We start from the raw sequence: 14,993 nt of genomic DNA on the forward strand, positions 1-14,993 counted from the left end.
TTATTGACCGGGTAATGGACAAATTTTCACCACTGGGCGCTGATATAAACCACGAGCCGTTTTAACTGTTACGACTCTACATATTCCATCAGAGCCCTGATGCAATTTTACCACTCTGGCAAATTCCCACTTTGAAGGGGGAAGTTGCTCATTTTTGATTAGTACAAGCATATCAATTTTTGGTGGATTAGAAGACGCATTCCACTTATATCTTTGAGACAAAGTATGTAAATATTCATTGCGCCACCTCTTCCAAAAGTCCTGGCACATACGAACCAATAGCTGCCAACGCGTCAATGTGTTTAATTTACAGTTAGTCAAATCAAAATCGGGAAGTGCCGTAATTGGCTCTAACAGAAGAAAGTGACTTGGCGTAACGGCGTTAAGGTCGTTTGGGTCTGAACTTATAGGACTTAAGGGTCGTGAATTTAACATAGCTTCTATTTGTACTACCACAGTATTAAACTCTTCATATGTTAATATCTGATCGCCAATGACCCGAACCAAATGACTTTTCACAGATTTAATTCCAGATTCCGCTAAACCATTAAAGTGGGGAGCGGCTGGTGGATTGAAATGCCAGGAAATTTTCTCAGTTTCGAAGGCGGATTGCATGATATCCTTGAGATATTTGCTGCTGGCCACAAAGTTAGTGCCGCAGTCACTGTATATATTTGCGACTTTTCCTCGCCGGGAAATCATTCGTCGTAAAGCAGCTAGAAATGACTCTGAAGACAAATCTGTTGTAACTTCAAGATGCAGGGCTTTCGTACAGCAGCAAACAAATAGACATAAATATGCCTTTAAAATTTTACAGCCTCTAGTCCGATTGGGAGTTATCTGAAAGGGCCCGCCCATATCCACGCAAACATGTGAAAAGCACTTTAACTGGTTGACACGAAATGTAGGGAGATCAGCCATTTGAGGCATATTTGACCTGGGATGTACTCTAAAACATCTTAAAAATTTTCCAATTACGGAGCGAATTGCCCTCTTGGGATTTAAAATCCAGAAATTTTGCACAATAAGTGAATGAGTGGTTTGGAAACCTGGATGAAAATTTTCCACATGAGTTTCCAGAATAATTAACTCAGTAAGTCTTGCTTGACGTGGAAGTAGCATGGGATGCTTATAATTGTATGCCACATTAGCATGTTTAAGTCTACCTCCTACTCTTAAAATATCGGATTCATCTAAAAAGGGAGCTAATTTTCGTAACTGATTTGAAACCAATTTTTTATTTTTTAAGTTCAGAATATCCTCAAAAAAGTACTCGATCTGAGTCTCTCTAACCAAGACCAAAACAGCCTTATGTATTTCTTCTAAATCAAGACCATAATTTCTTTTATTTTTAGGATTTTTGCAATTGAAGATAAATCTCAAACAATAAGCAATTATTCTTTTAATTTTTCCAAAATTTGAAAATTTTGTTAGCAAATCTAATATTTCTGAAGAACTGCGTGTTGAAATAAGAACAAGTGGCCTGGATTCTTCATGACAATCACTAACATCAATTTCGCTACAAGGAACAACCCCAGACTGCAGCCACGAAGGTCCCGCCCACCATAAGGGATGGTTTAGCAACTCATTAGGCAATAAGCCTCTCGAAGCACAATCCGCTGGGTTTTCCTTAGTGGAAACATAATGCCAAATATTTTGAGATACCTTTGATTGTATTTGTGTTACTCGGTTGCTGACAAAATTCTTCCATCTATGCGGAGATGATTTTATCCATGCGATTACTGTTTTGGAATCACACCAACCATATACCTTGTCAAAGGCAACTTTAGACGAGTAACACTTAATAACTTCTGAAAGTAAATTAGCTAGAAGACCTGCGCCACAAAGCTCCAACCGTGGAACCCAAATTCTCTTTAAAGGAGAAATTTTTGACTTAGCACAAACTAATGAAACAATGGGTTCTTCATTACTACGTACCACTCGACAATAAACAACAGCTGCATATTCTTTTTCGCTTCCATCGCAAATTCCATGAAGCTCAAGAGACTCGAAATTATTTGAAATAATTCTGCGAGGAATTTTTATGGCCTGTAATAAGGATAATTCATTTTGAAATTGCACCCAGCGATTTTCGACATCTTTAGGCACAGGCTGATCCCAATCCATGCCCAATACCCATAAATACTGTATAAGATATTTGGCAAAAAATGATATAGGGGCTATAAAACCCAAAGGGTCAAAAATTCGTGCTAATTCAGATAAGATGCCTCTCTTGGTCGGCAAATTATTTTTCGGTATGCATGTGTAGGAAAATTTGTCTAAGGTAGGTAACCATGTTAGACCCAAAATTTTTATAACACAATCCGAATTGTCAAAAGAGAGAGGTTGCTGCTGACAATCAGACAAGGGTACTGCTTGAAGAATTGCCTGATGATTTGAGGCCCATTTTCGCAGTTTCAGCCCAGCTCGTCCCAATAATTGGATAAGATCCGATTGCAGGCGTAAAGCTGATTGAATGGAATGTGCGCCCGTTGCCAAATCATCTACAAAGGAGTCCGACTGCAAAACTTGTGAAGCAATAGGAAAGCTTGCCTTTTGATCTTTTGCTATTTGCACAATAGTACGCAAAGCGAGAAATGGTGACGAAGACACACCATAGGTAACCGTGTTTAAAATAAACTCTTGAATCGGGTCTTTTTGTGAAAATCGCCACAAGATTTTTTGATAACTTCTATGCTCTTCTTTGACTAAAATTTGGCGATACATTTGTTTGATATCGCATGTAAATACTATTTCATGAAATCTAAAATTTAATAATAAAGAAAAGATATTTTGCTGAAGCTTAGGGCCAACCAAAAGAGCATCATTTAATGAAATCCCGTTTGCATCTTTAGCACTGGCACCGGTTTGGTTGAATTTGTCATCAGCCAATTTTAACGTCGTTAAGTAGGAAAAGGTTTCCAATGAAATGTATTGCTCAGGCAAGTGAGAACAAATTTTAGGTACGACCTTAACCTCAACATCAAATGTGACAGAAAATTTACCAATAGGCCCAATTGTACAGCAAGCTACACCAGATGAACTTGTGGAAGTTTCACCTAATCCATAAATGGGAATCGGTGACCTTCTACGAGGTAAACCTAATCGCATTAGGCATTTATCTGTAATAAAACTGGCTTGACTTCCGCTATCCAGTAACACCCTGACAGTCTGAAAAATACCACGACTATCAAGTACTGCTACTTTAGCTGTTGACAAGAATACCAAGGAGGAAGACGACGTTACACTAGTGAATGTTTTTACCTGAGGAAAGGCACTGTTCTCAGGAGTATCCTCCAGGGTACTGGGCATGGTTTGAGTTTCTGTTGAGGAGGTGGAAGCGCGGTGTTATGGGGCGGAGAATTATCATTAAAATGCAAAAGAGAATTGTGTCTCTTTTTGCAAATGGAACATCCATTGGAAACTGGGCACTGACGTGCAGAATGGGAGCCAAAGCAATTTATGCAGGCATGTTTGTGTTTAATAAAGGAAAACCTTTGATTTGGAGTTTTCTTCAAAAAATATGAACACTGTTCCAAATCATGATCTTTTGCGCAACTAATACAGTTTTTCTGCTCAGAGGTAATACCCTGGAGAAAAAAGGTAGAAGGACCTGCCCTAGGGCCCTTATATGTGGGTTTATTTGGGCTAGAGGAATGTTTTGGCAAATTATTACCATATGACGGCTTGAATAATGGCTTTGTAGTTGGACTCGTAACTGTCAAAGCGGCAGAGTCAAGTGCTAAACATTGTTTTTGTAGAAAAAAAGTTAATTCCTTATAAGAATATCTTGAGAAGGATCAGTCGGATTAAACTGCAATTCAAATCGTTTAACTGATTGAGAACCAATCTTTTTTTGTAATAAGTTAAAGATTATAAAATCCCAGTGGGGTACAGGAAATCCTAGACCTTCTAAAGCTTTTAAATTTTCATTAAAAATGTCCAATAAATGTCTCAAGGCCTGAGGATTCTCAGAAGTTACTTTAGGGGCATTTAATATTTCATTCCAGTAATGAGAACTTTGAAATCTTTTATTTTGATATCGTTGATAAAGGGTATTATAGGCAATTTCATAATTAGAAGAATTAAGTGGAATAGTCTTTACAATAGTTAATGGTTCACCTGTCAGAGATGTAACTAGATATTGGAATTTTTCAATATTAGATGAATCTTGATTTCTATGTACTAAAACTTTAAACAAATCTATAAAAGAACTCCATTCTTTAAGATCGCCCTTAAAAATGGGCAAAGATAACTTAGGTAGTCGTATATTATTATTCGAATATTTTATTCCAGAAAAATTCAATGAACTCGGAGGATGTTCACGGGAAGGAGGAAAAATATTGATGTATAACGTACCAATTGAATGAAAAATTTCATCAAATGAAGATCTGATAGCCTCCTCCTCACGTAACATATCTTCAGACTCATCCAAGCCTGACAAAATCCCTACAATGTTACTGTGTGCATGATTAAAGTCTTTATATAATATTTCTCTCGACGAAAACCTTAATTTAAAGGAGCCTGCTTTAGTTTTATCATCAGGATCTGCCAAACATTCTTCGGCGAGTCTATATAATTCTTTAATTCTATTCATATCAATATTACGCTGATTCTGCAGCTTTTTTATTTCTTTTTTAGTTCTTTCTGCCATTACAAAAATATAAATTTAAAAGTTCCACCAAAAATTTGTCAAGAAAAAACCTTAAGTTAAATTACTCTAAACTTTAAGTCGCTAGATCTGCGAAAATATTTAAATTTTGTCAGTTTCCACCTTTATAACATCATTTAGACTAAGCCTGGATAACAAAATAACGTATGACACTTTAAGAAAAATAGAAGTTTCTAAGTACTCATTTATTCTATTTAATCCACAGGACATAGGTGTACGAGTATTTATATGTCTTTTATCCAAACAATAGCACTATGTTTACACTTGTTAAGTATAATTCTATACCTAATTACCCAATAAATACCAAAACAAAACACCTAATGTTATTTAACACTAATTTTAAATATATTTATTCAAAACCGTATTAGGTACACCATTGATATGCTCGTATTATTTACTTGAAAATAAATAACGCACCGAACAATCCCGATAATTATTAATTAGATATTTCTTGTCGTATCAGTTACCACGGCATTTATTTACTAAAATTCCAAATTTATTTGTGCCATCTACAGCAGAACTATTTTTAAAAAAAAGGTAAAAATATGCGTCCACTTTTCAAGGTTGGCCAACTTCTCTCGCAATGTGGAATTTTGGTAATATATTTATTGGTATAAGACCAATGTTAAATAATTATTTTTAAAGACTAAATTTTCATTTTAAAAATGTTAAAATGAGTTTTTTTTTTGGATAAATGCAATTATAATGAATTGAATTTCCTAAAGTCTTTAATGACTAAATTTTACCATTAAATGTAAAAAATATATTAAATTATATATTTTTTTTTACACAACTTGCATAAGACAAAGACCGGTAATCCGGCTTCAGAAGGTACCAAATGTTTATGAATGGACTGTATTTGATTATATATAAAAAAAAAATAACAATGGCCGGCCAAAACCTATAAAGTGAAAACCGACGCTTATCGAGGTAAGTCTTTTGGTTTTGCCATTTATTAATTTTTTTTTTATATATAATCAAATAGAGTCCATTCATAAACACCCGTATCTCGTGAAATTCCCAAGAAATTTTCATATTTTTTTTGTCCAGATATAACAATCAATAATAAAATCCATTTATAGTAGTTATAAACCTCTGCATCTAAAGCTTTTTTGTAAAAATTACTTAAAAAGTCGAATGTCAAAGAAATGAAGAACGCTCCCAAAAGATTTGAATTAATCTTTTTTCTATAATAAATATCTAAACGCATTTGGGATGGTTGCAAACCTCTACAAACAAAAGTTTTTTTGTAAAAAATTATTGAATTGTTAGATGTTAAAAAATATAAAGGGCTATAAAAATATACAGGACTCCTAACGGCTATATGGAAAAGTTTTATTCATATCCTTTGGCAGTTATAGCCATTTATAAGATCTTACTCAATAATTTTTAATCAAAAAAATTTCGTTTGTAGAGGTTTGCAGCCATCTCAAATCCGTTTAGATATTTATTATATATTACAGAAAAAAGTTTAATTCAAATCCTTTGGAAGTTAACCTTTTAGTAAATTTTTACAAGAAAACCTTAGTTTGTCGCGGTTTACATCCACTTTACACCGATTTAGTTATCCATTGTTAATATCTACACAAAAAATCATTAAAACACCTAAGCACTATAAATATAATGATGGGACGACATAGGGTGGTTTAGCTAGTAAGCCGGCCCCCACTAATAGTCGGCCACTTAAGTGGTTTTTTAATAATAACTTAAGTTTGCCGAGAAATAAAAACAGAACTCTTCTTTACCAATTTCTATCCTTCTTTGACCTTAAAAAGTCAAAACGCTGCCTCTTGTATCAAGTTTTAGAATTATAATTCCCGCCAAAAATCCCCGTGTTTACGAGTTCAGCTCCCTTAACGGTTACTGAAACTAGTTGAAAGTTGCAAGGTCAGAGTTTAAAAATTGTATTTTATTCATTTGTGAGTGTTTATCGGGTATTGGAATAATAACTGGACCATATTGCTAATAGTCGGCCGTGGCAGCCGACGACTAGCGCTAAACCCTTTTTTTATTTTTCTCTTTTTTGTTTTTATGGAAATTAGTATACATTTTTCTTTGTTGGCTATGTTTAGATTAATCTCAAGTGATATATTGCACTAGTAGTCGCCCGGGGTTAAATTAAGGTACAAAAAAAGTATTAACTTTTTAATTTGTTGGCCGACTACTAGAAGAGTATCTAAATAAAGGTTTTGCTAGTAGTCGGCCACCAAAATTTTTTTCAGTTTTTCTTCCCATTTTGGACTAAAAATTGCCTTTTTTGCTTTTCCAGACCATGCCTAATCAACCAAAGAGAAAGATACACGCTTACTCAGAGGAAAGCCTGAAAAAAGCAGTGGATGCAGTAAAAAATGGCGCTAAAATGTACAGGACCGGATTAAGGGACGCGTTGCTGAGAAAACTAGGAAGATGGGACCCGACCCCTATTTATCTGTAGAAAATGAGAAACAAATAGTTGACTGGTTAATTGAGTTGGCTAAGTGTGGCTTTCCTCCTAAAAAGCAGGAACTTCTTGATACTGTGCAAAAAATAGTTCTCGAAGAAAACATCAAGACTTCATTTAAAGATGGTAGGCCAGGGCAAAGATGGTACTCATTATTTCTTCAAAGGTATCCTCAAATTTCGGCCTGAGCTGCTGAGTCAATCGATAAATCACGGGCAAAATTAACTGAAGAATATATTAAATCCTGGTTTCGTAAGTTAGAAGAATTTTTGGAAAGTATTGGTGCCGCTAATATTTTATCTTCTGCATCAAGAATTTTTAGCGCGGATGAGAGCGGGTTTAGTTTATGTCCAAAAACTGGTAGGGTGCTTGGACCAAAAGGGTTCAAAAATTTGTAAGAAGTAAAAAGGGGGAATGAGAAAGAAAACCTTACTGTCCTTGTGACTATCTCTGCGGATGGCCGTATTTGTCCTGTGTGCGTAGTTTATCCCTATAAAAAGCCTCCAAGAGCTATTGTGGAAAGTTTGCCGGATGACTGGATTCTCGACAAATCGAAATCTGGGTGGATGAGGTCCGAGGTATTCATTGATTTCGTAAAAAATGGACTTAATGAATGGTTGTCAAATGAAAAAATTCAAAAACCTATTTTATTTCTCGTAGATGGACACCGATCTCACATGTCAATCGAACTGAGCAAATTTTGTGACGATAACCATATTATATTATATTCATTACCCCCAAATGCAACCCATTTAATGCAGCCAGCCGATGTCGCAGTATTTAAACCCTTAAAAGAATACTGGCGGCAAGCTGTAAGACATTTGCAAAATGAAAATGTAAACAAATGTTTAACTAAGTTTGATTTTGCACCAGTTTTTAAAATTGCTGTGGAAAACTCAAATCTACCTGAACATATAAGAAAAGGATTTCGGCTCTGTGGACTATTTCCCTTTGACTGTAATGCCGTAGATTATACCAAATGTGTTAGAACGCTTTAGAAAATAACCAGCCGACTGATCCAGAGATTAATGCAACACAAATTTTATCTTCAGAAGACTTCCAGACTACTTACAAAGTTTTAAGCAGTCTAAAAAATGAAATGGTCCACAAGGTTAATGATATAGATTTATTAGTACAGGATTTAAAAATGTATGAGAAGAAAAAGTTTGATGTAGACAATAATTTGAACGAAAATGAAATTGATGCGCGATGATTAAGCGTTGATATTATTCCGCAACCAGAAGTCGAACAAGCTCAAATAATATTTGAAGATCCCGGTGAAGATAATAAACTAAATTATAACAGCATAAATAATATTGAAAATGTTTCTGTTTTGGATATTCAGGAGACAGAGAAAGGTGGAAATATAGAAAAACCTATAATTATTGAAGTAGAAGATACTATCGAAGCAAATACAACAATATTAAGTGAAATTAGTGCAATAGAAAAAGACAATGAGACAATTAGCTTTAACAAAAAATCCAAAATTGAAACAATTCAGGATGTATCTGTTGATCAAACTAATTATACTAAAGATGTAAAGGAGGAAACTGATAAAGTTTTAAAAAGTATTGACGCCGTCAGCGAGAAAACAAAAACGTTATCTACAAGTACAATTAATAGATACTTAGAAATTCCAAAGCCAATAGAAAAAACCATAAGTGCAAAAGCTGGACCTTCAACAAGCGCAATATCATCAAAAGCTTGGAGAGATTATTATATTGCCGAAGATAATGAAAAGATAGAGAAAGAAAACATAAGAAAAAGAAAAAGAGAAGAAATAGAAGAACGAAAATTGGAAAAAGTGACAAAAAATACAAAGAAGGTAAAGTCAAAAGATGAAAATGGGAAACAGAAAAATGTAATTAAAAGAAAAGTCAAATGTGCACTCTGGTTGGATGAACTAGAAAGCGATGCGGAAGAAGAAGGGGAGAAGAATTTAGGATGAAAAATTGCTCTAGGTGGTTTCATCTTAATTGTACCAAAATGTCTGGGGAGAAATACGATTTGGTGACTGATGGATTTTTTTTTTGTGATTTTTGTATGAATCTGTATTTGTATGAATGAATAGTTCCTAATAATTTGGTTATTAATTTTTTACCCGATTAGTCGAAAGTAATTCTTATGATTAATTTTTTTTTCACATAAGAACTTTCCTATTTTTATATAAGAATTCTACTTGTTTTTTTTAATTACCATTTTATTTGTTTTTGTTTATTTAAATTTATATCAAATATAAATTTATAACACTTATTTTATTTGTTTTCTATAAAATATGAGTATAAATATTTTATATTAATTTAAGTTTAATTTTGTATTTTTTTCTCATAAAATTTCTTTTAAAAAAATTTGTGTTATTGTTCTATTTTTTACGAAAAGCATCCAATTAAAGTGGTTTGGAATTGTTGCAGTAATCTTAGAAGTCCGAACCTGAAGTAAATTGCCTTAATTTATAGGCGGCCGACTCAAACGAAATCACCTGAGTAATGTATAAATCAAATTGATTGTGATCAAAAACGGCCGACTACTAGCGAAGTCACCTTATGCTGCGTTCTCGATTTTGGTTGCTGGATATCGACCAGACCTTCATTTTTGCACACATTAAGTGATATGATCAATAAGCAATAAATTTGCTAGATTATAATAATATACTTAATTACACATTATATAATTATAATAATATTTTGGCATCCAATACTTAATAGATACTTCACAAATATTCTTCTTTTATAATATTATAACCTAGAAGGATGACACCATTGACACCTAACTCGCCTGTGAAAGGAACGATTTGAATTTCCTTTTTCCAATATATGTGACCCACTTCAGACTTCTTTATCATTTTTCAGCAAAAGGGAGTTTAATTGCGGTTATAATATAGTGGTAATAATTTTTAGTCTTAATATTAATTTAAAAAATGCACTAAAACCACTCAAAACATCCTTTTAATACTAATCACAAAACACAAAAATATAGAGAAGTGGTAGTTGCATACAAAGTTACAAACTGATAGAAATTCTTCCAGTGTTGCCAGATGATTGGGTTGGGTTGGGTTGGATTGGGTGAGAATTATGGTACATTCTGGACAAAATTATGGAATTTTGTACAAAATTATGGCACAATCATACAATTCTGTCAGTACACAACCTTTTCCTATGTATGACGTCACGTCACAGTCGCGCCGTCGCCAAACTTATAAAATGTGTTACATTTTGTTGATAATGGATTATGAATTTAATCAAATTTCCTATTCTGATCATTTCTTTTAATTAAAAGAACGATTTCTAGTAGAAATAAAATACTTTTTTTAACAAGGATAGTAATTTATTGAAAAATGAACAAAACATTGCACTCAAAATCTAAATTAAAAATAGATAAACATTAACACAAATGTTTTTTATTAAATTGTAATTTTAACCAACCCTGGAAACGACTTATCTAATTCCCAATCCTTTCGATAGGTTTGGGGTCTATTTGCTCGTCTATTTTTATTTCCAAACTTAAGAGTGCGGTCCACCACGTGACAAAATCGGTTTCAAAGCGCGACAGTAGTTTCGTGGCCGGTGCAGTTTTCGCTAAAAGTAGCAACACTGGCTGCCATAATTACCCACTCCACCGTTCCCTTCACCCTGATATATCGAATCTCGATTACCAGGGACGCAAGTCAACTGGTCTTACTTCTTGTTAGGTTTATTAACTACTTTTTATGTTATAAAGTCTTACATATGTACATACAGGGTGATTCGGGAGGAAAAGGAAATATTTTGGGAACATGTTCAGAAGGTCAAAATAAGATAAATTAACTCATATGTTCTAATCCGATTCTCGACCGTTTCAGAAATAATCGGTTCTGAAGTTTATTTGTAAGATTGTTGGACGTTTTGTTTAAACGTGGCATGAGGATTTTCATCTGACTACCGATGTTCATTGTGTCGGTTATTAATTCCATTGCGGGTAAAATAAGCTTCATCGCTAAATAAAATGTAATTATGTAGGTCTCCATTTTGTGGGATCCATTCACAAAATTGAACCCCTAAGCCAAAATCACCTTCTTGAAGATGTTGAACCGATTGAATATGGATAGGCTTAAAACCGTTTTTCCTAAGTGTCTTCCAAACGTCTACATATGATGCTAATCGAAGTTCTTTTGTAATCCGCCTCGTACTAACACTCGGGTTCTCTTCAGCCATATCCAGAACATTTTCTTATTTTCTACATTTAGTCCGCCTCTCGTTCAGAATTAATTCTTATGCTTGGAAACATTCCTGTTTCCTGAGCGTTTGCAAAAACTGTCTGAAAAACTTTTCGATTAGGAATTCTTCGATTTGGAAAACCACGTCGGTATTCATCAACAGCACGTAATGCGCTACCATTACAGAAACCATACATGAATAATACTCCCTATGGGTGAATGTGTGAGGCATTACGTAATGGAACCGTTTGCAACGAGGTTTCAGGCTAATCACGCGCAACTAAGATATACACTAAACTAGTTTCAAACCATTCCAAATATTGTGCTAGAACAAACCTAATTATTATATAGTATTATAATAATATGTTTGATTCTTCTGCTTTGTCTCTAAGTGGTATTCCTTTTGGATAAAGTGGATCAACTTCCGGTAAAAGGTAATGTTCATAAAATATTTTAGTTTGGGCAACATTTTAACTCTCCAAAATGCTTCATTACGAGGAATCTTCAAGAAAAACGACTATTAAAAATTATAAGGCATAGCTATAATGAATAATGGTGATGTTTCATATTTTAAAAATCATAATACATTTTTCAAAAAAGAAATACATTATGTAGTATGTAATTAAAGTAAGAGTTAAAATTATACCTTTATCGCAATATTATTGATCTTATAACATTTTTTTGAAATGTCCTCAACGAAAGTTAAATTTTAATACTGTTAAAATTACGGATTATCGGTTGAATGAGAACTTATTGATACAATGATTTACCTTCTATACAATTAATCCAAGAGGGCTTTATACTACAAAGAAACAGAATTTTCTTTTTGTAACTTGCAACTGTCCCTGGATTTGATAGTAATAGTTGTGGTTCCTTTTTAGATGTAAGGAACCATTTTCAATGATAGCAAATGTAAGTTTTTTTCTCTAATTCCCATTTCGGTACTAATTTTTGAAATTACAAATGGGCATTTAATTTTAATAATTTGAACGGAGACTCGTACTTAGAGATAAACCATTAAATGTTAAGCAGAACATGTATTTTATGTAAGATATATGTTCGCGCATTTTTCTCGACAGGTACGCAATTATCTTGACGAATAATATCCCGAACGTTGGATTGGCCGTGGAGGACCTTTGCTTTGGCCTGCGCGTGGTCCAGACTTAAACCCCATGGACTTCTGTATTTGGGGATATTTGAAATCAATTGTTTATGATAGTCCTATAATTAATAATCTAAATGTAAAAATTGTAAAATCTGTAAATATGTTAAAAATAATGAGGATCTTCTTTTTAAAATACGGCAGATATAAGAATTAACAAAAGTCGTAATATTTTTTAAAAAATAATCTTAGGTATTAATTTTATTTTATTTAGGATTGCATTGCTAAAAATCTAGTAAATTTAAGTCATTCACATATTATGAAAACCTAAAAGTGCGATTATGTTCTAAAAAAGTAAAAACTAACGCGACGGACGCCCAAAAACACGGAAACTGTATCACCGGTCTCAAATAACTTTAAAATTGTATAATAAATAAAATCGGTTACATATTTCGCTCTTATTACGAGCATCTCTAGACCATATACTGGGACACCTTGTACACTTATTAATTACAAAAAAAAGAATTATATTTATAGTTTAGGTGAAGTTACTTGGACAAGTATAAAAACTAAAAACGTTTAGCACGCGGCGGTTTCTTTATAGGGCATCGGCGTGCATATAACGTGTTGTTCTCTGGCTTAATATATATAGTAAAAATTTAGTTAAAAGTTATTTTACAACCAACAAAAACATTTATCAAGTCACGCAAAAGTCGTGGTTAGATTTAATGAAATATACACAGTTTCTTTTTAATTATTAAAAAAATTGTCAAAAAGTTGGGTGGTTTGTTGTTACATAGGTATAAAATAATGTCGTGGCCGTGCTGCAATAGAATATTGTTATACTTGCCTCCGCTGATATTTGTTCCGATAAGCCCAAAAATTTCCGCTGAACAATGAATTTTCATTGAAATGAAATTTTTGGGCTTATCGAAATCAAATATAAGTGAAGTTAACTATGTATTCATAATTTTGCACCCACATTTTTTTACGTCCAAAAATGCTTATCTATTTAGCATCACTATCCATCTCTTCAGAACTGGATTCGTCATTGGCATGAATTATAATTGGATTCATTCGCGGTATCTATTATATCTATTTAAATTATTGTATTTAAGACTTATTGAACTTACATTAAAGTAAATATAACGAAAGGTTTTGTTAAAAATTTAAATTCAAATATTTTTTAAATATGTGAATAAGTCTATTTTCTTCTTCTTTTCAATATTTGAGCGTATGAGATAGTATTTTCTAAATTGATATTTAATATAAGTGACATAATACCCAAAATAAGTGACTCGTTAATTTTAATGTCAAAAATTTAATTTAACCTTGAATTTTTATCTTAAAAAAACAGTACTGTATTTTTTTTGTAAAGCAAATATTAATGATATTTTTTAACGTACATTATGTTAATAAATTATTAAATTATAATTCAGGTTTAAAATATATTCAGGTCAAAAATGACACGTGTTAAAAAATTGATGCTCTCTTAAAATTTGATCGGTAAAGCGATCATAAACTAACAGACTATGAAATGCCTAAAAATACCTATTTACCACAACTATTCGATTCATTATCACTAGTATTAAAAGGCCGCAAAAATTTCATTTTTATTGTTCAAAAGTTGAGACGAAAGTAAATAAAAGAAAACATCAATAGTATATAACAAATAGAATAACAACAAGAACTACAGTATAATATAAACGCGAAACCGATTTTAGGGTGAGCCAAGTCTTCACCATGCTAATTTTAACACACTCACAAAATTCAAAATTGTTTTAGTTATTACCATATACAGACCTATATATTATGGCAGGCATCTTAAGAAATGGTTGATTCTTCGCAACATTATTTCCACGTACAAAAGGGGTGGTCCAATAGCGCCCCAACAAGAAATTTAAATTTAAATATTTTTTAAACAAATTTTCAAATGGCACATTTTTAGGCTCAAAAATGCGAAACTTCGTCCTAAATTTAACCATCTTCGTAACTCTTATATTTACCGAGATCCCAATAGTGAGCTAGGAATTTGTAACACGTCGTATAATATATAATATCTAATAAAAAATTACGTTTATAAATAATGGAACACAATAAAAGTTAATATTTTGCTTATATTTGTTTAGTTGAAGAAAACTGTAAAATAAAAATAATGAAACGTATAAAATAATTGCATTTCCTATTTTTGAGCGCGCGACTGTTTCCTATTTCCGGCCTGTCCACAATTCAATCCCAACAGCATCGAGAGAATCTGGTATCTTCGTCTGTTTCACGTTATCCGCGCCGAACTTGCCTATCTTTATCTGACAAATATTGATTGTTGAACGGGCCGCCGCGCCGGAGGCTGTGCTGGAAAGACTTGAATCCACCATAAATATATACGGAAATCCATCACTAAATATCGTAATATATTTTGCAGTTTATTTTAATGCGTATATGTAGTATGTTGATTGTATTTTGTACATACTCAATTTTGGAGCTTGACCAAGTCACTTCACCTAAACTATACCAGACGTTTTTTGAAATACGTTTTTTACTTTTACGAAAAGTAGCTAAACCTAAATGTTTTTTATCCACAACGTTT

General features: G+C 32.9%; 1 protein-coding gene across 1 annotated transcript; it reads right to left on the reverse strand.

The window, feature by feature from the left end:
- LOC126735671 (uncharacterized) lies at positions 1 to 3,312 on the reverse strand. The gene has a single exon (XM_050439738.1). It carries the CDS (start codon positions 3,310 to 3,312, stop codon positions 1 to 3), a length of 3,312 nt encoding a protein of 1,103 aa, XP_050295695.1.
- Positions 3,313 to 14,993: the final 11,681 nt, after the last annotated feature.

Source organism: Anthonomus grandis, chromosome 4, assembly GCF_022605725.1.
Source record: "Anthonomus grandis grandis chromosome 4, icAntGran1.3, whole genome shotgun sequence".
Taxonomy (NCBI): domain Eukaryota; kingdom Metazoa; phylum Arthropoda; class Insecta; order Coleoptera; family Curculionidae; genus Anthonomus; species Anthonomus grandis.